The 25199-nt window shown below is 24.8% G+C and overlaps 1 protein-coding gene across 2 annotated transcripts; it reads left to right on the top strand.

The window, feature by feature from the left end:
* Positions 1 to 207: 207 nt before the first annotated feature.
* On the top strand, positions 208 to 23284 carry LOC113555795 (glutamate receptor ionotropic, kainate 2-like). 2 transcript variants are annotated; one of them, XM_026960339.1, is made up of 19 exons: positions 208 to 265; positions 457 to 564; positions 621 to 736; positions 3329 to 3490; positions 3565 to 3816; positions 4842 to 5020; positions 5110 to 5163; positions 5461 to 5625; positions 5707 to 5859; positions 7243 to 7446; positions 13294 to 13497; positions 14029 to 14133; positions 15058 to 15336; positions 16436 to 16633; positions 17707 to 17932; positions 17999 to 18163; positions 18253 to 18353; positions 22891 to 23019; positions 23145 to 23195. In XM_026960339.1, the coding sequence occupies exons 3-19, from the start codon at positions 646 to 648 to the stop codon at positions 23193 to 23195; spliced, it is 2718 nt and encodes a 905-aa protein (XP_026816140.1). In that variant the 5' UTR covers positions 208 to 265; positions 457 to 564; positions 621 to 645. The 2 variants fall into 2 exon arrangements, with proteins under 2 accessions (XP_026816140.1, XP_026816139.1); XM_026960338.1 differs by lacking the exons at positions 208 to 265; positions 457 to 564 and having other exon boundaries at positions 646 to 736; positions 23145 to 23284.
* Positions 23285 to 25199: the final 1915 nt, after the last annotated feature.

Here is a 25199-nt window from a genome sequence, read left to right as displayed (position 1 = left end):
GTAAAACAGATCGTTTTCCACTTCGCTGCTCTATAGCAAAAACAAATCACGACGGTCGTGAATGTTTTTTTTTTTTTTTTCGAAGAGCGCTCTGGTGGTCAGGCCGAGTTTAATGTATACCCCATCGTGTACGTCCGAACACGCTCGCGAAGCCGAACAAGTATATCTACACGTAAAACGGCTCGCAGTGATACCGCGTGTTCTAAAGGGTTAATATCCACTGTAGCCGTCTGCGGTATAAACGGTCACCGGCAATTATTGTCAGGTACGTACAAGATAAAACATGGTATCATAATCCACACCACAAACTAAGCATTTGTGCGGCTGTAAACCGTATACTTTCAATGAAATTCGTTATTCTAATATGTTAAATGAATACAGTAATCAGTGTTTTTATTTTAATTTTATTCTATTCTATTGACATCGATAACAATATATCAATATCTATGTATTCAGAAGGTGAAGTGATCCACAAAGGTACTCGTAGTGTTGCGGTGAAATAAGAGAAACACCGCACCGTAAAACTGTGAATCATTCCTTATAAACGTCTTCCAATATATTATGGTATGTGTATATAGCAGTTACATAACATACGTTCACAATAATAACCTTTGTTACAGTCACGACTCTAGGTCGTTAAAAATAATGAAGATGCGGCATTGGAGTTCTTTAATTTTGGAAGTTTTAATATGCTGGTCGTTAGTTCGAACACTACGATCAAATAAAATAAAAATAGGTGAGATATTTTAAAAGTATTTTTTTTTTCGTTATATGTGTAATAAAATAGTGAATATATAATATTATTCATTTAATTCATAATTTAAATCATGTTCAAATTACTAGATAAAATATTGTAATGTATTATGATTTTATTACCTAATATATTATAAATTTGTCATTATTTCAACATAATTATATTACATAATTACATAATACATATTATTATTTTTTTAAATCTTTCTCGAGTTTTGAAAAATCGATAATAGAATGCATACATGTCTATTGTAATATGTATGTTTATGTTTTGCTTTTATAATAAATTGGGAAACATTTAATTGTAATCAAATCATAAAAAAATTTAAAATTTGACAAAATAATATTTTTTAAATAGAAGATATAAAAGATACCAGTTTAAAAACTTTTGCCGTAGATGAACTATAGATTTAATTAAAATACCATTAGTAAAATACTGTTGTGAAAGCTCTAAATATAAGCCATCGGTGTTACAAAATCATCATTAAATAGTATGATTCATACTGTAAAATCCAGTGTTTTAATTATACAATTTAAAAACGTTTTTATCTAGAATAAAAGAAATATATTTTTAGTATCAAAACACAGCAATATTTCCAATTGGTTCTAGATGGTTTTAACAATCAAACTGAAATTGAAATATATTTTCCAATACTCTTATTTTTATAGCATAACAAAAAAATAAAAAAAAATAACACGATAAAACCAACTGTCACAACATTTGAAAGCCCATTCTGGTGTAAAATAAAAAAAGCACTGTGCCTTAGTTTTTAAGTTTTTCTGTAATATGATGTTAAATAAAACAAAGTAGATAATATATTTTTGATATATAGCTGTAATTTAAGTATTACAATAAATTTTGATTTGTAAATTATAATGTCCCTTGGAGTCAAAAGTTAAAATTCAACATGTAGTGTTCTTATAACGGCTTACGAGTGTTACAAATAATCACTTAATAAAATAAATTTTCTTTTAAATATTAATTAAACTTATGGTCTCAACTCTCAATATGTTGTGTTTTTGTCTACAGAACTCATTAAGTACAACTGAAAACAATATTTATAGGATTCCTCTTTTTTTATCAAGTACAACAGTTTTAAAACAATTTGAAACCTAACAGCTTCAAAATGTTTTGTGTAGATAATAATTTAAACAAGATAATATTGATTGATTAAATATACGCTATAATATAATACTTGAAAAAATAAATAAATATCTGCACCTACGCATTAGTAAAATAAAAATATATTGTTTTTAATTTTCCGTCATAAATTATTTGTAACCATTCCAAATGTATACAATTAATAAACAATTTAGGATTTCGATACATTCAAAATCGATCGGTCAATATTTTTAAATATCTCCTTTATAGTGTATTACTACGTCTTAGCCTAATCGTAAATAAAATAGTTAAATAAAATAATTAAATAAAAATCAATTTTCAATTAACATTGTATTTTTCGCAAGAGTTAAACATAATATTTAGGGTTTTAAATGTTCACAAACCAATAGGGCTTGACAACATTTATGATCGTTTATCACTGATTATACCACTATATTGGATGCCTATTCAAAAAAAAAAAGGTTCAGACACCGGTAATGGACATTTCAATTTACAACAGGAACTCGACCAATACCCAGTTAGAGAGTTGGAAAATCGTCCGGAAAATTACGCTCTTAATGTTTCATATCCGATTTCTCATCGCACCACAAAATGGCAAATTCACACCATTTTTCTTTTATTCTATATACAACACTTTAAGTCGACCCTTAAAGATTCTATATAAAGCTTTATTCAAACTTATGACATAACATTAAGTGTGGTTATGGTTACTATTTTTTTTTTCTTTTCGTACGGTTGGGTGAGTTAAGTGGTCTCAAACTTGTTAGATACTAAAAAATAATTTTGCAAATGCTTTCGAATTTTTTCATAAAAAATAGATAATGAATATAATATATTTTAATAATTACAGAAACGTGAAAAATATTATAACTTATTTTACTACCTACAAGTATCTATAAACCATGATATATTACAAAACAAAAAATGTATATAATTTATTAAAATAATATCTGTATTAAACAATTATTTGCACTTCGTTCGTATAGCAGCATTAGTTAAAATTTATTAAACTATAAACTTGTCGCATTTATTTTTATATCTTTGTGAAGTGAGATATTTAATAATAGTTCACCTGAATGTCTGTAATTATTTTTTTATTCTAAACAAATCATACTTTTAATATACGATATGGTTTGTTATTTTATAACATGCGTATTGATTATTTTTCAATATATAAATTATAATTGTATATGTAATTATTTGCAAAAAGAAACAAATCAATAACCATACTTAATTTTAAGTAAAATAAATATTACTTATTTATTTTGCATTCTGATTTTACTACGATACAATAATAAACATATAATTATACATACTTAATATATTATATCATTGAATTATACAACTAATAAATAATGGTTAAATTGTTAAGCTAAGTTTCTTTAATATTTTATTTTATAATTTAATGATTTATTTTCTTTCTAATACTGGAAAGCTATTAACTATTTTTAGGAGCATTGTTTACACATGATCAAATTAATAGCAGCCTTGAAATCGCATTCAAATTTGCAGTTGATCAAATAAACCGTGATGCTCATCTCTTACCGCACACCCAAGTGTCTTATGATATCCAGTACGTACCATACGACGACAGTTTTTACACTATTAAAACGGGTATGATAATTGAATTAAGACAATAATTATCATTAATCTATATTTATTTGTTGAATGAATATAAATATAAATAGCATGTAACCAACTCGATCTTGGTATTGCGGCTTTATTCGGCCCGAGTAATAGTTACTTGGCATCTCATCTACAATCTATGTGTGATACTCTGGATTTACCTCACATAGAAGCCAGACTAGATTTGGAAATGGATCCCAAAAGGTTATCGATCAATTTGTATCCAAAACAGAGTCTCCTGAATCAAGCTTATAATGACGTTATATCATTTTTAAATTGGACGAAAATGGCTATTATATATGAACATGATTACGGTAAAATTGTGTTATAATAATTTCAATTATTAATCTAAATATCCAGGTAACATATGATATTTTCATAGGTAAGAAATTAAAACTGTATAAAATTAAAGTCAATCTCAGAACCTCTTATAATCAACCCAACAATTACGTTATATTACTATATATATCAAAACAAGATAAGTATTATATATCAGTAAAGTTTTGATGTTATATGCATATCTTACTATATTAGTAATTAGTATTTAGTTATGTCGAGTCGCTAACAATTATTAAGTTCACTACAATAATAAACTGAATATGGTAATTAATAGGTACTACTGCCAGATTTTGTTTCATATGATACAACTAAAAATTATTTATAGTTTGGTATAGTTTATAATATTGACTAGGCAATCAGCTTTTCTAGTAATTGGTTCATGGTGGTCAATATTATATACTTAATCTTCTTATTTATATTATGATTTTCAAACTAAGATGTTGATAAATTCGTTAATAATTCATATTACGATTCGTTTTGATTTTTTAACTCTATTACTTTATTTTCCCTAAAGTTTATAATTGTATATTAATTGAATTATATTCATACATACTTCCTCGCCTACTTTTCAATTATTATTCAGATTTTAATCTTATTACCACAATATCTCAATTCCAAAATACATTCCTATAACATAACACGCCTTACACTTATTAGTTATTTATTATAATTTCTTTGAAGATATACGACTCATCACTCGACTCTATATGACCTATGCAATAATATAATTGATTATATTCAATGCAGTCATATATTATTATGTACCTATATTACATTTGTATATTTGCATTTTAAAATAAAAGAAAACCATTTCCACTTATACGATAATTATATGGTAGATATAAATTTATAGTGACTTTAAAATACACATAATATTATACGTATGAACAAAACTCATCAAACAGATTATTTTTTTTTAAATTTATTATATTTATATATTAATTATACCTTCGGATATAACTTCGCGATATATTCATGCGATTGATATTCATTATTTTAGATTTATTTAGAATGAAAGATTTCATGAAAACTGTGCCCGATAGAAAAACAGTAGAAGTTTACTTACGACATGCCACTCCAGAAACATACAGATCAGTACTAAACGAAATTAAAAATATGGAGATTTATAACATGCTGGTCGATACAAAATCAGAACACGTAGATCATTTTCTGAGAGGTGTAAGTTATTTCATTATGTTCTATTTGGATTTTTGATGATTAATCATTATTTTTATTATTTTCATATGACGTGTTTTATTCTCACATAGATACTACAACTTCAAATGAATGATTACAAATTTCATTATCTTTTTACATCATTTGTAAGTAACAATAATCAATTAATTGATACCTAATTAATTATTAATTAATTTTGATGTAATATCCCATCCTTTTATGGTCGTATTACTAAAGTCAAATTTTATTTTTAACATTCATAATGATTGGATCTTTTAAAATAAACAAATATTTAATTTTAAATTATTATTCATAGTGCATAATAAGTAAATCGCTGTCACAACACTATATGACAGCAATATTCTTCCAATTTACAAAATTTGAGAAATAAGTATTATTTTTTAATAGTTGATACCTTAATTTAACATTATTGCCGTATTCAGGATATGGAAATGTTCGATTTAGAAGATTTTAAATACAATTTTGTGAACTTAACTACGTTTAGAATGGTAGACATTGAAGATGTCGGTGTTCGAGAAGTACTCAAACACATGGAACAATATTCCACTGAAAAAAATCAGTCAATCAACAAATTTATGTTGACACAAGTTTGTCAAGATTATCTATAAATACAATAAAAAAGTAATATTTTATAAGTGTATTTTAAACTAAGGATTATATTTAATTAGTGTGAACCAGCTCTTATGTATGATTCTGTACAAGTATTAGCAGTTGGCTTAGGCGCTCTTCAACAACACAATATACTCGACTACCCAAATATTTCCTGTAAAGATGAAGTACCGTGGAGTAACGGCTCCAGTCTGATAAACTACATTAATTCGGTTAGTAGAAATTTAATCTAAAATGTAATATTTTCTCTTGAATTGTTAAAAATTGATAGTTCATAATAAAAACTTAACATGCCAGTTTTACTATAGAATTATATAAATTACCAATTCACACGAAACACGTATACAATTTGATTAATTGGATATTTGATTCAATCTGTATGATTTATCTACACATCATAACTAAGTTTATTCATTAATTTTCAAAATAAATAAGTCATTAATATGAAATTCTAATGATAAAAATAAGCTTGCAAAAATAATAATCCAATTTAAATTAAAAACATTATACATGCTATTATTGTATATTTTATGTATACATTATCCATAATACCATATATTTATAATTTAAAGTATATTTATTAATGTATAATAATAATTCAAAAACGTACCTATCATTTTCTAAGATTAAAATGTTATAAAAAAATAATATTTAAAAGTCATATTAATATTTTGTTAACTTTTCTTGTTTAAAGTTATTTTTCAGTATTCAAAAACATTAAAATTCAATTTGTTTTTAAAGTTATTTGTTTTAATTATTTTTATCGTACTAATAAATGGTTAATATTTCCATCGTTCTCATATTTCAATTGTGTAATCCATATCGTTACCATTGAATACTTTTTGCTTTGTGTAAGATATTTTATTTATATTCTTCACAAAAATAATAATATTATGCATTATAATTCATTTTTCAATCAAAATTATATAAATAAATAAAGATTCATGTAAATTTAAATTTATATTTGCAGGTGTATTTTTAGTCAGAAATAACGTTTTTTTAAAACATTGTCTGTCAAATATTTTATAGATGGGTAACGTAGTGTAAAGTTTTATGCATAATGTATACAGTGTATTTTTCGGTTCACAATTAGCAATATTTAATATTAGATACAATAACAGTAACTGCATATCTGTATATAACTAGATTAATGTATGGTGTGCGGTATTTTTTTCGTTGTTTCCGTTGTTTTATATTTACAATTAATAAATATTATACTTCGTTTTGATATTCAGTATATGATTTTCAATGCGTTTACTTAATATGCCTTCCATTTTTTTTTATGTTAAATATGTTTATATTTTTTCCATTTGATTTAAATCATGTTTATTTTATCATCTCTATCATCTCTCGTAGTTAAGTAGTCTACAAATATCTAAAGTGGTCAGTAACTCCACCATTAAAGTGATGATTTGTGTAAACATAAATTAATTTATCCTTTATAAATTCATCAGATATATTAATTTATTAAACTCATTCTGTGTAAATACCTAACTATTTATTATTCGGTAATGGTATATCATGTGAATATTAATAAAATATTGTAAATTGAATATCCAGAATTTTGGTGTATTATTTTTTTTTTTTAACTATAGGTAGAGATTAAAGGGTTGACTGGCCCGATACAGTTCAAAAATGGTCAAAGAACTGACTTTAAATTGGACTTGATGAAACTTAAACAACATGCACTGGCAAAAGTCGGTGAGTGGACACCTGGACTTGGTGTAAACATCACAGATATGTCTGCTTTTCACGATACAGCTCCTTACAATATTACACTTGTTGTTGTGACAATTGTGGTAAATACATAATATTTTATACTCCAAAATTAATACCTAATAGAGTTAAATCTATTTTTCAAAATATATAATAGGTAACTCTTTGTATTAATAACATTTAATACACTATATCTATAGGTATTAAAATATATATCTTTAAATATGAATAAATTAACGTATTGTTTTTCAATATTTGAAATGTACTTTAAATACTTTTTATAGGATTAAATATTTAAATATTTTGTATATAAATCCAAAGTTTTCTATTCACTGAACTTAAGGTTAGGTATCATTATTTTAGATTCTGAGCGAATCAATGAATGTATTGATTTAACAATAATAATATATATTTATATTTTTTTTATATCTTTATTCGTTATAAGTAGTGGACAAAATGATTCAATTTTCAACTTTTAAGATCGTATCAGATCAAAAATTAGATCCAGTTTTTATTATAATGAGGTCAAATTAGAAACTACTAGTACTTTTTAAAATAATCAGAGGAAAAAACAAAAAATTAAGAAAAAACTGATATTTTTATAAGTTTTTGATAAAATCGATTTTTTTTTTTTTATGAACTCAAAAACTAATAACAATAGAAACTTTATAAGTTTTCAAAAAATTGTTAAATAAGTATTTTTTTATGTGCAAGCATAATATAATTATCAAAATATTGACACTTTTTAAACTATATTTTTGTAGGCATTTGAAATTAAATATACATATTTTTTTTTATAATATTGATCAAAAATTATGAGTTGGTAAAAATAACGAAAACTTAAAAATAAAAGGTTTCGAATAAATTATTGTTCATTTACTAATGAAAAAAAAAACTCAAAAGAGTATAGTCACAATATCTCTTAATAAGCATTAAAAGTTAGAATTTTGACAAAATTCATCAAAATCGTAAATAACAAATTATTTTTGAAAAAATCTGTAAAATATGTGTTAAAAATAATACGAAATTCTTTAAACATTTTGCAACTTATATTAAGAAATTTACTAAAAAAAAAAGTCTTACGGAAAATTAAAAACATTTTTTAAGAACATTTGTAGTTGAATTTTTTTCAGATATTCATCCGTATAATAACTATTTCTCAAATGAGTTGTTCTTGTGGTAATTCAAAATTTCAAAAACAAATAATGTAAATACTTTAAATTAATTAAAATTTTTTTTTCTATAAATTTTGATAAAAAGTTATTTACTGGGTCAAAATGTTTGAAAATAAAATTCAAATTGTTCTTATACCTGAAAAAAATATATTAAAAACACAATTTTTGTTTTATATGCATTTGAAGTTCAAATTTCCAAAATCGTGAAAATTACACACTATAAATATTTTGTAATAAAAAATAAATACATTTTTTAATTGTATAGCTAAGATTTGAAAATTTAAAATAATATTCCTCATAAGTTTTCAATACTGGAACTTAAAATTTAAAAAATACACAAACGCCATTATTTTTTATAGACATTTTATTTAGTTCCAATTTGAACGATATTGCATATTTTAAAGATAAATAAAACGTTGTTAATTTCATTATAAATCAATAACATTATTCGTGGAAACCTACCCCACCACAAATTCCACTCCACTGGAAGTGACGTCCATAACACGTAAAAATTATCTTCTTAGAGAAGAGGGTAATAGTGTTCTAGGCACACTCTACCTCTCCTTAGTATTTTGACATTAATAAAGACTGATAAAGTCGTTTCAATTAATAAAAATTATAAAAAATAATAAATGGGGATATACAATTTGTGTGTATATTATATTATTATTATACATTTTAATGCAATAATAACACCTGATTTATTTTAAGATATTATCTATTTATAATATAAACCTATTTTAGTGTTTTACGGTATTTACAGAAAGATGTTATTAAATTTTAATTCATATAAGTCGATATAATATGGTATACTCGTAAATACATATATTATTATAATAATTGAATAAGTAATTAATTATTATAATATGATAAATGTAATATTTTCTAAAAAAATTATAATAATCTACTGTAATACTAAAATTAAAATAAATGACTTTAATATCGTGAAATATACTTAGTTATATAGGCTGACAGACCGTCTTAGTATAAATGAACTATCAAGTTTAACACATGAATATCAACTAATGTGTAAAAGAGCGGTACCTAATTGCCTACCTTTTTTATCATTATAATTTACGTTATTATCTGTTAATATTTTGAAAATAGTACATTAGTACAATGTACCTTTTTTAATTGTAATGGAAAATTATTATAGGTTGATAAATGCAATTTGAAAACTGTTATTCATACAATACACTTTAGTTGTGTATATTGTAAAGAAACACACATCTATTATAGATTACTATTTACAGGTTTCAATTTAAAGTTGTATTTATCCTGAAAAACGTATTTGATTATTTTCATTGAAAAAAAGTGATTACAACTAAAACCCAATATTATTTGCCTTATATATAAAAAAAAAAAATACTAAAGATTAAAATATTCTTACATGAATACAAATTTAAATTATTTCTCTCATGAAAGTTTAATCAATGTTTATTATTTTCAGTCAGCATTCAACCAAAATTGTATGCTTTTTTGAATTTTAATACATGATTTTGACTCTTTTTTTATTATTATTTTTTTTTTAACCACAATAGTGTAGCAACCTAAACTCCGCTATTCTAGAATATTAAATTAGTTTTAATATTCTTTAATAGGTACCTAAGAATTTAATACATATATTATATATATATATATATATATATATAAGTTAATGCATATCATTAACTTAAATTGAGGCTAAAAGTATTATTAATTTTTCAAATAAAAGTGAAAATTACACTAACTTAGTAAAATAAAAACAATAAATTTTAAAAAAAATAGTGGAAGGTGGCTATAGAAATTCTAGATGTCAGAATGGAATGTATAGGGAGGTCGATGCTCTATCACATTAAAAGAAGAGACAGAGTGGGTGCAATGTTTTTTTTTTCTAGTATGGATACCACGGTAACGTAGCTGACAGGTTACAATTGTTAATCGGTGAACTAGACACAAAATATAATACATTAGTTATAATTATGCATTTTAATGATCACAGTTTAGCCATATTTTTAGGAATTTTACGTATACGACTTTATTCTACTACAATTTATTATTATTATTTATTTATTTTCATCAAATACTAGTTTTGATTACAGAGGATATTAGCTTTACATAATTATACTAAAAATTAAAGAATGATAAAAAAAAGACCTATAACTGTATTTGTTTTGTCATATCACATATGTATTATGCATTTTCTATTTCAATGCTCTTAGAAAATGATATGATATTTTCTAATTAACAGACGTATTTCTTAAAGGTTCTCCGATATGCCTTTTTATTCTTCACTGAATCTAGTATTCTAGTAGATTCTATTGGCTGATTTTGCATGAGGTATTCATATGTAAGATGAGCGTGACTGATTCTCAATCAGTTAATTCATATTCTTATTTTTTTTTTTTTAATGTTTTGAACTTACTGTTTCTAGAAATTTATTTTTTATAATTTTGTGTTTTTATTTAACCAACGATGTTGTGTATAGTTAATTTTATGAGTCTTTTTTATATCTAGTATTGTAATGTGTTTTATTTTGGACTTCAGATACTGTTGTACATTTTTCTACTTAGTCATTTCCGTATATTTTACTATGTTTTTATGTCCAATAATAAGCTGGGATATTATCGTTTTGAGCTTTTAAATTTTGGACTTTATTTCTGTTGTTGATTACGATGTCGCTACAATGGAATTATCTCGAATATTGATAATAGTATTTAGAGAGTCGGTAAATATGAATATGTTGTTGGTTGGTAAAATTGTCAGTGTATTTAAGAGCTTTTATAATAGAACTATAATTTATTAACGATAGTTTTAGTGGTATGAATTGAGGATTTTTTTTTCCGTTTATATTATGTTTGTTAGTTTTTCTTTGTCAATAATAATATTATTATACGTAGTTGATCATATGCCAAATGTAAGAAATATTAACTATACAATTTATATTCTATGAATTATTCTAATAAGTGCTCAAATAGTATCTTAAATATACACACAATATGATGACAAATATGTTTTTAAGAGTAACAAAAAATAATTAAAATCCTATGACCGTACCCGATATTCGAATAATCTTATAAAAAAAAAAAATTACTCTTGAAATACGAGTTACGTATCTGTGAATTAAATTAAGTTAAACAAACTGGTAATGTAAAATGGGTAATATAGACTGGGTTTCTCTTTTGGATACTAGTTACGCCACCGGCTATTCGGCTTTGAGCTTTCAAAGTTTTATATACCCTCGATGACGGCGAGTTAACTCCATTTTTTTTGTCAAAATGTTTGTATTATCTAATGTGCATATGTGTGCACACTTTTTTCAAATATATTTTTGAAACGTTTAGGTTTTTGTGTGTTTGTTTGAGTACATGATAAATTATTGATAAAATGCCGATTTTCCACTTTGAGGGTAGATTTGAATAGTAAATTGGATCTAATTTGTACTTTATAAAGGTCAAAATTAAACCTAAAAATTCCCTATACTTTTTTTATATTTCAGAAAAACAAACAACGTGAATTTTTATACTGAACCAAATTTTTACTGTATTTAATTTTTTATTTTGTAATAATTTAAAATCTTATAACTACAGAAACTTGAAATTTTCACCAAATATTTATATTACCATTTTCATTATATTACAACATTTTAACTTATTTTATTCTATATTTATTAGGCATGCCAAATTTTCAATTTTTTTTATAGATTTCGATAAAAAGTTATTCACTGGGTCAAAATTCTTGAAAATATAATACAATATTACACATGAGTAAAATTCATACTGAAACCATAAAATCTAAGAAATAGATAAACACGATTATTTTATTACTTATTTTAAGTTCAAATTTAGACAAAATTACGTATTTAAACAATTAATTCACGTGCTAATTATTTTCTTATAATTAAAAAGGAATTATTCGTGAAAACTTAAAACTTTACGTATATTATATTACTATGACATTTTACTGTACACAATGAAATTTTTGATTTATTTAAAGATAATATATTATATTATGTTAAGAATCTATTTTTGGTGTTTTACGATATTTTAAAAAAAAAACTAATAAGATAAAATAAAATATTTCGAGTAATTTGAGTTATATAAATGTTTATAATATGGCATAAATGTATATTATTATAATAATTAAATACTGCATTATCCAAGTAAATACTATATCAATTTTACCATTATACTAAAAATAAAATAAATGACTTTAAAAGCTATGTATAAAAAAACATGAAATATACGAGTACTTGGTGATATTATAGAATATATAAGCTGTCAGACCATTTCCACTCAGATCGTTTTCGTATACAATGGTATATTATTGAATTCAAAGCTAACGCACCCATAATAGTGAACTTTTCAACACCTAATGTACAGCTGAGCGGTACTCACTTGCCTATTTTTTTTTTAATTCTACATTGTACATGGTTATATCAGAATTAACTTTTCTGTAATTTTATTTTAACATATAAATCAAATAATTTATATTACAATAAAATAAATTTATAATCATAATAGCGAGAATAAATTTATAAGTAAGCAACCAATTTCTAGTATAAAAAACACCTATAAAAATGTTAGTTTTTAAATTGCAATATAAAAAAACTTGTTAACTAGTTTCGTTTATACAATGTAGAAATTAATTAAATTGAAGATAGATTGTATACATAAATTAATTATAGATCATATTATTATATTACTCTTCTTATTGTGTTCAAAATTACCAAATACATATAGTAAATAAAATATTAATTTTATATTTTGACTTTAGGAATTTCCTTATGTCATGATGCATCTTGAAAAAAATTATACAGGAAATGCAAGATTTTATGGTTTTTGTGTCGATTTGTTAGAAATTATTGCTAAACAAGTTGGATTTGATTACATCTTGGATTTAGTACCGGACAATAAGTATGGTGCTCAGGATCCAGTAACATTAGAATGGAATGGTATAGTGGAACAACTCATAAAGCACGTATGTTTTTATTACATATAATTACTTATATTATCATTTTATATAAAAACGTTATACTTTTTTTCATAAAGCTATGAGTAGGTACATCAAAGTAGTATCATATTATATTTTATAGACAGTTTATATATATATATATATTCACATTTATCTTATGAACTACTGATAATACAATTGTTTTTTAATATGATAATAATATTATTGATATATTTATATAATATTATGATATCGTAGTTTATCTGTTGGTTATTTATAGAACTATATAGTATATAAAATATAGTACCTATATGGCTGTATACTCGATATTATGAAATGTTACCTTTCTTCGAGCGTATTATGTAAATAAATTGGTTTAATCTAACACTTTAGTTTACAAGCCTAAAAATTAATTTACGATGATATATAAATAATTATATATAAAACATCAGTTAATCGATGGTGAATGCAAAAATATTTTTTTAGTATATCGATATTCTTTAATATATATATGTTTAATTTAATTAGATATTATATTAATATTTTTGTTTTTCTTAGAAAGCAGACTTAGCTGTTGGATCAATGACTATTAACTACGTCAGAGAAAGTGTTATTGACTTCACTAAACCGTTTATGAACTTGGGAATCAGCATATTATATAAGGTTATCAAATTATATTCTTCACCTACTAAGGCCGGATATAGGGAGTACTTGCCCCGAAAGACTTGGTCGGGGGCGCAAAATTACCAAATAACAGTGGCATAATATAGAGGGGCTGAATTATAAGAAGGCGCTAATTTTTTACTTTACCCCGAGTAAAAAAATATTCCAGATCCGTCCCTGTTTACTACTGTACAATGTGTATTTTAATAAAAATAAAAAATATAATGTAAAATTTATGTCATTATAAATCTATCAAAAATATAATATAAGAGTAAATTTGATGTTTATTTATAAAATCTGTCAAATTATAAGATAATGATTAGTCATTACAACTTCACTTAATGCCCTTGAATGATACTGTCAGAGTACTTTATAAATATTTTATTTAAAAAAATGATAATTAAAAGTTTATAAAAAGCTTTAACCCATAAGAATTTTAAATATTTTTATTTAACTCATACTATAATCAAATACATTTTTTAAGTAATAAAAAATTATTATTTAATAATACTTTATAAACAATAACTAATTAAATATTATATGCAAGAAAGTTTCCAATCATTTTAATTATAAATTAATATATAGGCTTTGTAAAGTTTAAACTATAAATGTATTATGTTGATTAAAACTATCCCCTAGTCAATTATAATTGTAAAATCTTTTATGTAAATTGTTAAAGTTTTGTTCTTAAAAATAAACAGTTCCAAAACACCAGATTCGTAACTCTTTATCAAAAAAAAAAAAGATTTTTAAAATCGTTAAACAAATTTTGATTTGGTAAAACGCAATACCAACTTAAAATTGTTTCTTAAAAGAAATTATTTAATATTTATAGATAAAATATGCATTTAATTTAAAAGTTGATTGGTATTTTATAAATATTGTTCTTCTGTCCATAAGTCACAAAATGTTCATATTTTATAGGTTCCCAGCAATCAACCTGCTCAATTTTTTTCATTCATGAACCCTCTAGCACTAGAGGTATGGATTTACTGGCTATTAGCATACGTGGTCGTATCTGTTACACTGTACATTGTAGCCAAGTTTTCACCGTACGAATGGGAGGATCAAAATTCAGGAAAATTATTCAGCAGTCCCGTTCTAGAAACCAATATGTCACAACTCAACAGGTTCACTTTATCGAATAGTTTCTGGTTCACCATTGGATCACTCATGCAACAAGGTTCAGACATAAGTCCAAAGGTTAGATTTATTTAACTAACTAAAAGTATTTGTGTTTAATTTATTTTTAATGCTGTTAATTTTTTGTCTTATACATGAACATGTGGTGCCGTTCTAATGATTTTTCATTGAAAGGGAATAGAATAAATTAATTTCAATGTTTGTAGTGGAATCGTAGACTCCGGTTCTTTTCATAATGACAATTCAATAAACATTAAATATTAATATTATAAATTGATCTGACTTACTTTACCCCATATTTATGAAAATATGAACTATAATTTATAAAATTTACTTGATTTTTTTAAGGTATGACATTTACCATTAATCAGGATTAATGAAAATTTGTATTTATAAATAGCCAACATTGTTACCCTATTTTTCTAAAAATTACGTTAAATTAATAAAAATCATAAATCGCATTTATATATTTTCCTCCTTACTGCATTAAAATATTTAAAATCTCAGGAGTCAATGTATACACCCTAGTATGGTATATAATTTCTTAAATAAATAATTGGTAAATATCGGAAAATATTTAATGACTACATGTCTACATGAATATAATAAAGCATTATTCATAAATTTGGAAAATGTAAGATTTATTTAATTTCACCAATCATATTTCAAATTTAGAAATATCGGTTTTTAATTTCTGTATGAAATCAAAATGTAACAAACTATTAAGTTTTTCAAATAGTCGATATGCTTGTACAATAAAAAACAAATATAGAAGAATATAACGCTTCAAAATTAATTATAAAAATGATTTATCAATTATCACAAAATATAAATTATGTGCCACTTACCTACATTAAGTGCATGAAAAATAAAAACACTCAAATATCAAAAGCACTATTTATTTTGAATTAAATCTCTTATACATTTATCCATCTCTCTCCTTGTGCATACCAATGTGAACACATTATGCTAAAATTTAAATTTACAATAGTATTACATTCGTAAAACTGTAAAATAAATCGTGTATAAAATGTAATCAATACGTCAGAATAGAAAAAATTGTTACAATCATGAGTACAGTACAATTTTACAAATGGGTATTGATTTTCGAATAAGTAAATATAATTAATCTTATAAATATTGCAAACAAAACATTTAGGCGATTTCCACAAAAATAATTGGATGTGTTTGGTGGTCCTTCACATTGATTATTGTATCTTCATATACGGCAAATTTAGCAGCTTTTTTGACAGTGGATAGAATGGTTAGCCCGATTGAAAATGCTGAAGATCTTGCTGCACAAACAAATATTGCATATGGCACACTAGACAGTGGCACTACAATGACATTTTTTAGGGTAATGTTATGCCTATTATTTTATTTAGTAGCTTCTAAATTTAATAATATTTTATAATTTATTTATATTACTAGTAGTAATTTATTCTTCTATTAATAATACGATAAGTTAAACTAAATTTTGTCAAAAATATTAATTAATAATATTTTATTGTTATTAACTTACAAGTCAATACTGAAGTAAAAAAAAACGATGTAAGTACGTTAAAATTAGTTTAATAGTCAAAATAATTGCCTAATTTCGTAAAATTCTGAACTTATGTCTAAAAAAATAGTGCAAAACGCGAATTTTTGATATTTTTAGATAGCTATAAGAACAATTTATGAGAATATATGTATTACATTTACAAGCTTTTCAACCAAGAAAACAATACTTTACAATATTTATAAAAAAATTGAAATCACTATGAAAGCACAAAAAAATATATCTATAAAATGTAATTATCTATTTGATGAAATTTTTAAATCTCCACGATGAAGAGTTTTACAGCTATTCGTTTTTGAATAACAATTAAGCAACAAAATTATTTTGTCAAAAACAGTATATTTTTTGATACATTGATAATTCTCCTGATTATTATAAAATATATTGGATATGTATAATTTTTTACTTTTTATCACTTCAAAGTATGAACTAAATTAAATTTTCTCCAGAAACCATCCTGAAGATTGAAGCATTTTACTGCACCAAATAATAAATAGCAGATACAAAATAGGCACACATCATTATAACGATAGATTAGTTTACATTCGTCATTCATCGCCCCTAAATTTGTTAATTTTATAATAAGGTACCTAATCATATACATTTAGAATTTTTATTCTTATTTGCATAATTTGAAAATACTTAAAATAATTTTGATTTATATTTAATTTTGGTGTATTATTCCATAACTAAAAATTGTATGGTTATTTTTAAAGTATTGTTAACTTACTGTATTTACCATATTAAGCATTTCATGATATAATAAGTAATAATATATATTTAAATACCTCATATATTAATAAAGTATATGAACTCTTTGGTTTATTCATTATCCTGGTTTTAAAAGATAAACGATTTTTTTTTTTTAGGACTCCATGATTGAAACTTATAAGAAAATGTGGGCGTACATGCAGAAAAAGAAACCGTCAGTGTTCGTGACGTCGTACGATGAAGGTATTGAAAGGGTTCTGCAAGGTAACTTTGCATTTCTAATGGAATCGACAATGCTCGATTACGCGGTGCAGAGAAATTGTAATTTGACCCAAATAAATGGTCTATTAGACTCCAAAGGATATGGAATAGCCACGCCTATGGGTTGGTATTAACCAAATGCACCTATGTATAAATTTAACCTCAAGACGTGTGTAAATTTATTATCAGGCTCGCCATGGAAAGACCAAATATCGTTGTCAATTCTCGATTTGCAAGAAAAGGGCGAGATACAAATGCTGTACAACAAATGGTGGAAACCACCCAATGACATGTGCGTACCAGAAGAGTCTGGAACCGGGACTAAAACAAATACTCTGGACTTTAAAAATATATGTAAATACAATATTATTTCGTCGCTTGTTACACTATTATATATCGTATATAATACCTAAATTTACAAATATGCCTGTGCATTTGTTTAGGTGGAGTGTTCGCAGTACTTCTAGTGGGACTTATTATATCGATTATGGTATCAATATTTGAGTTCTACCACTACAGAAAGAAAATTAAACAAATCGAACAGGTAGCTGATTTTTATTTAAGTTTTCTAACCTAAATTATTAAGCCGGTTATTTTATCCGTTTTATTTAAAGTTCTCGAAAGCCTATATTTACTATAATAAACATTTGATTATAAATATTCTTCGGATTTACGGAAAGTAAGGTTCATAGATTTGAACCAAACTAATCATGTGGGTACACAATACATATACAATATTTAACAAGACTGATCTTTATATTCCAAAATATTATACGATTTGTATAATAACTATAAAAACAATAAAGCTATATTATAAGATATAACCAATACTATGTAATAGTTATTAGTATATTAATCTCATTATGATTTCATTGAAATACATATCATTAGTTCTGATAAACCATATATATTGTTCATCTGCAATGCTATTAACATGTGAACTGTTATTCATTATAGTATGCTATAGTTAAGTTTTAAATAATTAAAAATAAAATAAATCAAGGATAGTATTTTAAAATTTAAAGAATAATGTTTGAATAAATATTAAATAAACAAAATTTTAAATTCCATGCATATTTTTAAACTTTTTTGCAATTTTTTGATTCATATTCTTCACGTCAAAGAAAACTTGTGAACAATTTTAAATATATTTACAAAATATAGTTTTTATTCATAAAGTTACATCTCATGTGATACTCTAATACTTACTATTACTTTTAGAGAAATTTATGAATTACTGCAAATAATCGTAAAAAAAGTTATTTTGTTATATATATGTTAATATCTATTAAATTAAATAAAAGTTTTGTTTATAATATATAATTATATTATATTATATTGTGATACTATAATCACTGCACTGAAATCATTAGTAATAAGATTATATTTTTTTTAAATTTCCAAATAATACAAACGTTTAAATTATATTTAACTTAGTATTTAATAAGTATGCATAAATAATACGTAAATTATAAAATTAACTTTTAAAAATTGCTTAAGATTGCTTGAAAATGTATTACGTTTTATATTTTTAAGTAATAATGACTATAATATGAAACACTCACTTGTATTGAATATGAAAGACTATTAGTGTAATGATTACTGAAGTCTATATAAAATTTTTGTATTATACAAGTTCCAAGACTTGAATTATTTTCATTTGCTTAATTGAAATGAATGATGACCCTGTCTTCCTATTCCATAGTATCAATACATTTTATAAAAACATAAAATTCATTTTTGTATTTTAGTTAGTGCATTTAATTTCCTGTGATTAAACCATTACACAAATTAACTCTTAGATGGCATTTCAAATAAACATAAATTATTCAAATTATTATAACTTCAGAGGAACACAAATAATATTATATACCATATTTTCATGCGGCATTTAATAATGTATACAATTCACAATAAATATTATTGGTATATTAGTAATTAGTGAAATATTGTGCAGGGAAAAATTAAAAGTATGCAATCGCAAAAACATAATTAAAACAACATATTAATTATGTTTAAGTTAAATATAGTTATATGGCCGAACAATTAAATTAAATTATAAAGCTGGCGTCTAGTGGAGCATTCTATATATTATGTGATGATTGTAACCATGTAGGATATGATAAAACGTAAAAAGTGACTAGTTCTTCATGAAGTGAGCAGAGACATGGAATGAAATTGATGTGAGGAAGTCCAGAACATCGACTGCACCGCTAGCCGCTAAGAAATATCTCCATAAGCAAGGCGAAAAACAAGCATAGAAATGACTAGGGTATTACATTAAGGAGTTTGCATGTGAAATATATTCGATATTTTATGATATACAGTTATAATTTTAAATGTTTGCATATTATTGATATAAACTAAATCTAATTTTCAACAGGATTTATAAAATGTACTAAAAAAGTGCTCAAATATCACAAAAAAGACAAAATGTACACTAAAAATAAGTCATCATACGTATATTAACATTGTCATCAGTTAACATAAAACATAAACTACTGACTTATATTTTAACACACAAAATTAATAAGTGTATTTATACTGTTAATTTTCTTTCAATATTTTCAATGTCTCGTCAAATAAATTGAAATCATGCAACTTTTATCAGATTAATCATACAATTGCACATTATTATAAACCACATACTATGATTTATGATATACATAACAATTATACAAAGACATAACTTAGAGGAGCTTTGTATTAAATTTTCAAGAAAATAATTTTTAATCGACATTTATGAAAAAAAAATAAAAAAAATGCAAAAGTCTTATGCTTTTAAATAACTCAAAAATAATCGAAATATTTTGAACATTTTATTTAAATAGAAAACAATAATATAAGCATTTGTTGAAAATTTAAAGTACCTATCTACGGTTATTCGTTTTTGAGTTACATACAAAAAATAAAATCGAATTTGTTAAAAATTGAATTTACGTAAAAATTTTCGTTTTTCCTTAATGTTTTGTTTGTTTTACTCAATTATAAAAATAAATATTGGGTATTTTTAAGTATTATTCAGTCAATATACTAACTAGATTCTATTTTATACATAAAACCAACCACCATTTTTGAAAATCGAAATACTTTATCAACAATTATTATCGTGTACTCATACACAAAAAAAAAGTACATCATAATAAAATCAATACAACATATATCGTTCAGCTCAGAATCCAAAATATTAAGAACAATAATCGAAAATACTATTTATTTTTGTATCTTCAGGATTTAAGGCTTCGACTGCTAAGGTCATTAGCCTAGGTATATTTCTTACAATGGTTTACATTTTACATTTTTTTTTTCACTTTATTGATAAGATATCAGAGATAAAATGTATAATACTTAGATTTTTTTATGAGTTTATAAGAATGGTGAGGTTGAAAAAATTAAAAATAGCATCTAAGTTGACTTTATCAATCACTTCCTCAATGTTTGTGGAATAGGTTAGGATGTGTCATGCTACATTGTATATTAATCAAAAATATTCTAGATATATTTACAACTTTTAAGCACAAAGATATGATGAACACCTGTCATTGTAATTTAACAAATAATTTTCCATGTCAGTACTCATAGTACTTAATTTTAATCTTATTACATTAATTCTTTAAAATTGTTCGACCTTAAAGAATTATGTTCAAAAACATTGCACAAATTATTATATTATTATTACTTATTTTACTAACGAAATATTTTACTTAATAGTTCTGTTAAGTTAGGTGTCTATATATAATTATTTATAATCACAACAATGGACTGCTTGGAATATAATGAAATTCACAAAATATATTAAAATAAAAATACTTCTAGAACATTAAAATTGAATACATTAAACATTTTTAATATCCCCAATCGTATACATTATCTATACCGACTATAGGTGCCTACTATAAAATATAAATATTATTTTTAATCCAATTGAAATGATTTGAATACAATTTATATGTTTTCAATATTCACGACTAAAAAATAAACATATACGTGTATATAAAATATATACTTACACACATAGATATTCTATGGGCGTCCTATATAGAATACGCACAAAAAAACTATTTAACATTGTTATGTTATAAATTTTATATTTAAACTCGGGAAATTATTTAACTTCCTATGAATATAATAATAATAATAATAATAACAATAACAATATAGTCCATAAAGTTGTAGTAGTGGTGGTTGTATTCAGACTCGTCGTGATAACGCATCGTTAGATACCTATGTATACTAATAAAAAGCAGTTTGAAACGTTTTAAGTATTTTTGGAAATCACGAAGCATTAACGTGTAGACAGTTTTACGTTCGTGGCCCGATGAAAGAGAACTCTATATACTGTCCGCAGTGTTGTAGCCGTAGGTGAGTGCACACAAACATCGAGTCATATCAAAAAGTCAAGACGGAGCCATTTAAGTATAATGAGATTCTAATGTGCTCGTGTTTATCTAAATTATACCGAAAACGACGTAATGTCTGCAAAAGGAATACATTATATTTAACATAAATACACATATATATATAGACGCATACACTATACACGTTATAACACGAGCATCCGACCGACGTGGGTATACGTGTTCGACTTTAAAAGGTAAAATTTATAAAGCAAACAACCGTAATATTTTATTTGTGAATCACTGGCGCGTAGTTCTCGACGGCGCAACAACGACTGTCGGAGAAACATCGTTAACAACCACGGCACTTGTCGTTCATCTAAAAGCTGCGTGTATTTATAGTACGGACTTCGCGAATATATTATAATATTAGTCATATTCCTAGCGGGCTCAACCATTCGTATAAAACCACAAGCCCACGAAAGTTCAGTGCATTTTTGAATATAATACGTTGGCTTGTGAGGACTGATGATAAACCGAGTACGTTAAGTAGTTTTCCTTCAGAAGGCCTTTACACCGACCACATTTAATATTATGTTCCAACAACATTTTATTGAGTCCTGATCATTTTGTTTTATTTCTTATTATTTTTTTTTCTTTTACGCATTCAATACCGTTTACGTTCTTATCATGTCGCCTTTGTCTTATTTATTGTTTTATTTGTTTGCTTCCAAAACAAAATAGCAAGTAGGACCGCAGAGATCTACATGGAGGGACTTGGTCGACGAACTTTGGTTTGTTTTGAAATGTCAGGGCTCCAGACAGCGAACAGTGTTGATGCACAGATGCGAGCAGTGCCATCCAAAAGTCAGAGTGAGTTTATAATATTACTTTACCTATTACAGAATGATTCGTAAATATGAACAAATCTTATTTTCATATAACACATGTACCTACATTGTTCATATTATTATTGTATGTAATATTATGTTATTTAGATGACAGAACGACGTTCTAGGCGAGACTTTATAGAAGCCAGCAGATTGTAAGGCATATTATAATAATGTTAGTTATAGTATCTATGTTGTAAACGATATTGTTGTCACGTAAATATATTGTAGTGTTAACATAAAAATTAATATTCCATTTTTCTATTTGTTTTCATTAAGATTAATTAACACTTAGTACTTATTGACAATTAATAATATTGTTACTGTAACATAACGTTTCATTTTCTTAAAACTATTTTTTCTCTATACTGTATTATAGTACATAATATTATATTCAATCCAAATACATGCAACTTAAACAGTAATATATATTTATTATGTTTAAAAATTATAATATCAAATGTTATTGTAGAAATAAACGATTGAAAACCAACTAAAATAAATTGTTTAGTATTATACTCAATGAAGTTTATTATTAAAACGTTAACAAAATATCCATTTACTTTCTTTTTTTAAATGAATGTATCTTAAGTATCAATGTATGCATGATATATTATATCATAAAATGCATTATATATTTTTACAAATATAATTTTTTTTTAGTTAGCAAGACTGAAAATAAACTTAAAAATAAAATACTGTTTGATCTTCTAAGCAGTATTTTAGATTTTTAGCTCTTGTAATACAACTAGACAGTTTAATAATTTGTTTTTTATTTTCAGCCAAACATAAATTGGTTTTTATTTCGATTTGTTGAATAAAAATACTTTTAGTGAAACTTCTTTGATATAATAACCCGATATAATCCCCTACCCACCACCCTTATTTGTGCGTCACAAAATTTCTCATGAAATAGTTAACAATTCATGTTATTAAATGATTCTGCGTAAAATCTTGTAATATTTTAGTATCCTACCAAAAAGCGTGATGAACAACGGCAACGTCGTTAAAGCGATTGCAAGGATAACGCCATAGACCATAATACAATATTACAATACAAAAATTTGTGAGCCATAGTTAATTTTAATATGCATTCATTGAAATAATTTCCGCGATATACATAAATAAAAATATACAGTTCGTCGTTGGTATTCATGACACAGGAAGTGAACACCAAACTCAAATAGCGTTTAATATATCATTTGAGTTTTTCTGCACCGAAATAATTTAAAAATCTATCCCCAAAAACTATTTTTTTAAATTTTACTTTTAGAATAACAAATATAATTAAAAAAATTAATATTATCCCAAGTTTTTGCAAATTCTTTACACGAAATTAAATGTTACATGGTTTATGATTTGTGGTTCATTTTGCAGTTAGAAAAATTAATTTAAGTTTTCTAAAACATAAGTTTACATCGTAGAGATTTATCGAAAAAAATACAATAGTGAGACGACAATAAACAATAACATTTATACACAATAAAATATTCAAACAGCAACAAATAAAAAAAAACATACATATATATATACTACCATTATTGTACTATAATATTATAATAATACATTCGTTTGTTTATTTGGCTCAACACATCGAGAAGAGGTCTCGTCTCGCCACTCGCCAGTCCATTGTGTATTTAGGCGAACTGACGAAACGCTTTCCGCCAATATTTTACGTGTGGATGACTGAATCGCACGTATATGATACATAATATTATATTTTAGATTTGCGTACAATAAACTTTATGATTTTCTAAAAGTTCGTTTTTATATATCACTGAAAACTTGGTAGCCAAACGCGTTCTTTCAAATACAATTTGGGATTTCAATTTTCACGATTAAGTATAAAAATCCCTCGCCCCTCAACACAAATAAATAATAGTATACGTTCTCATTGTTGAAGAAAAATAAAGTAGGTGCAAATGTAACTTTAGTGTAGTTTAAGTATGTGTTTAGAGAACTAATATGTGTATAGTGTATACAATATGCATTATATATACACATATCCAGTCTAAAAATGATGACCGAAAACATCAATAAGGCGATAATAATACAATTCTTTCATATTCCTTTCATTCGCGTTTCCTGCCACAGTGCTACTCTACTCGTATTAGAATAATAATTCATAGTGCTGTATTATACAGAACAATATTCTCAACAACC

The sequence above is a fragment of the Rhopalosiphum maidis genome, chromosome 1, assembly GCF_003676215.2.
Source record: "Rhopalosiphum maidis isolate BTI-1 chromosome 1, ASM367621v3, whole genome shotgun sequence".
Taxonomy (NCBI): Eukaryota; Metazoa; Arthropoda; class Insecta; order Hemiptera; family Aphididae; genus Rhopalosiphum; species Rhopalosiphum maidis.
This window is presented reverse-complemented; position numbering and strand designations above follow the sequence as displayed.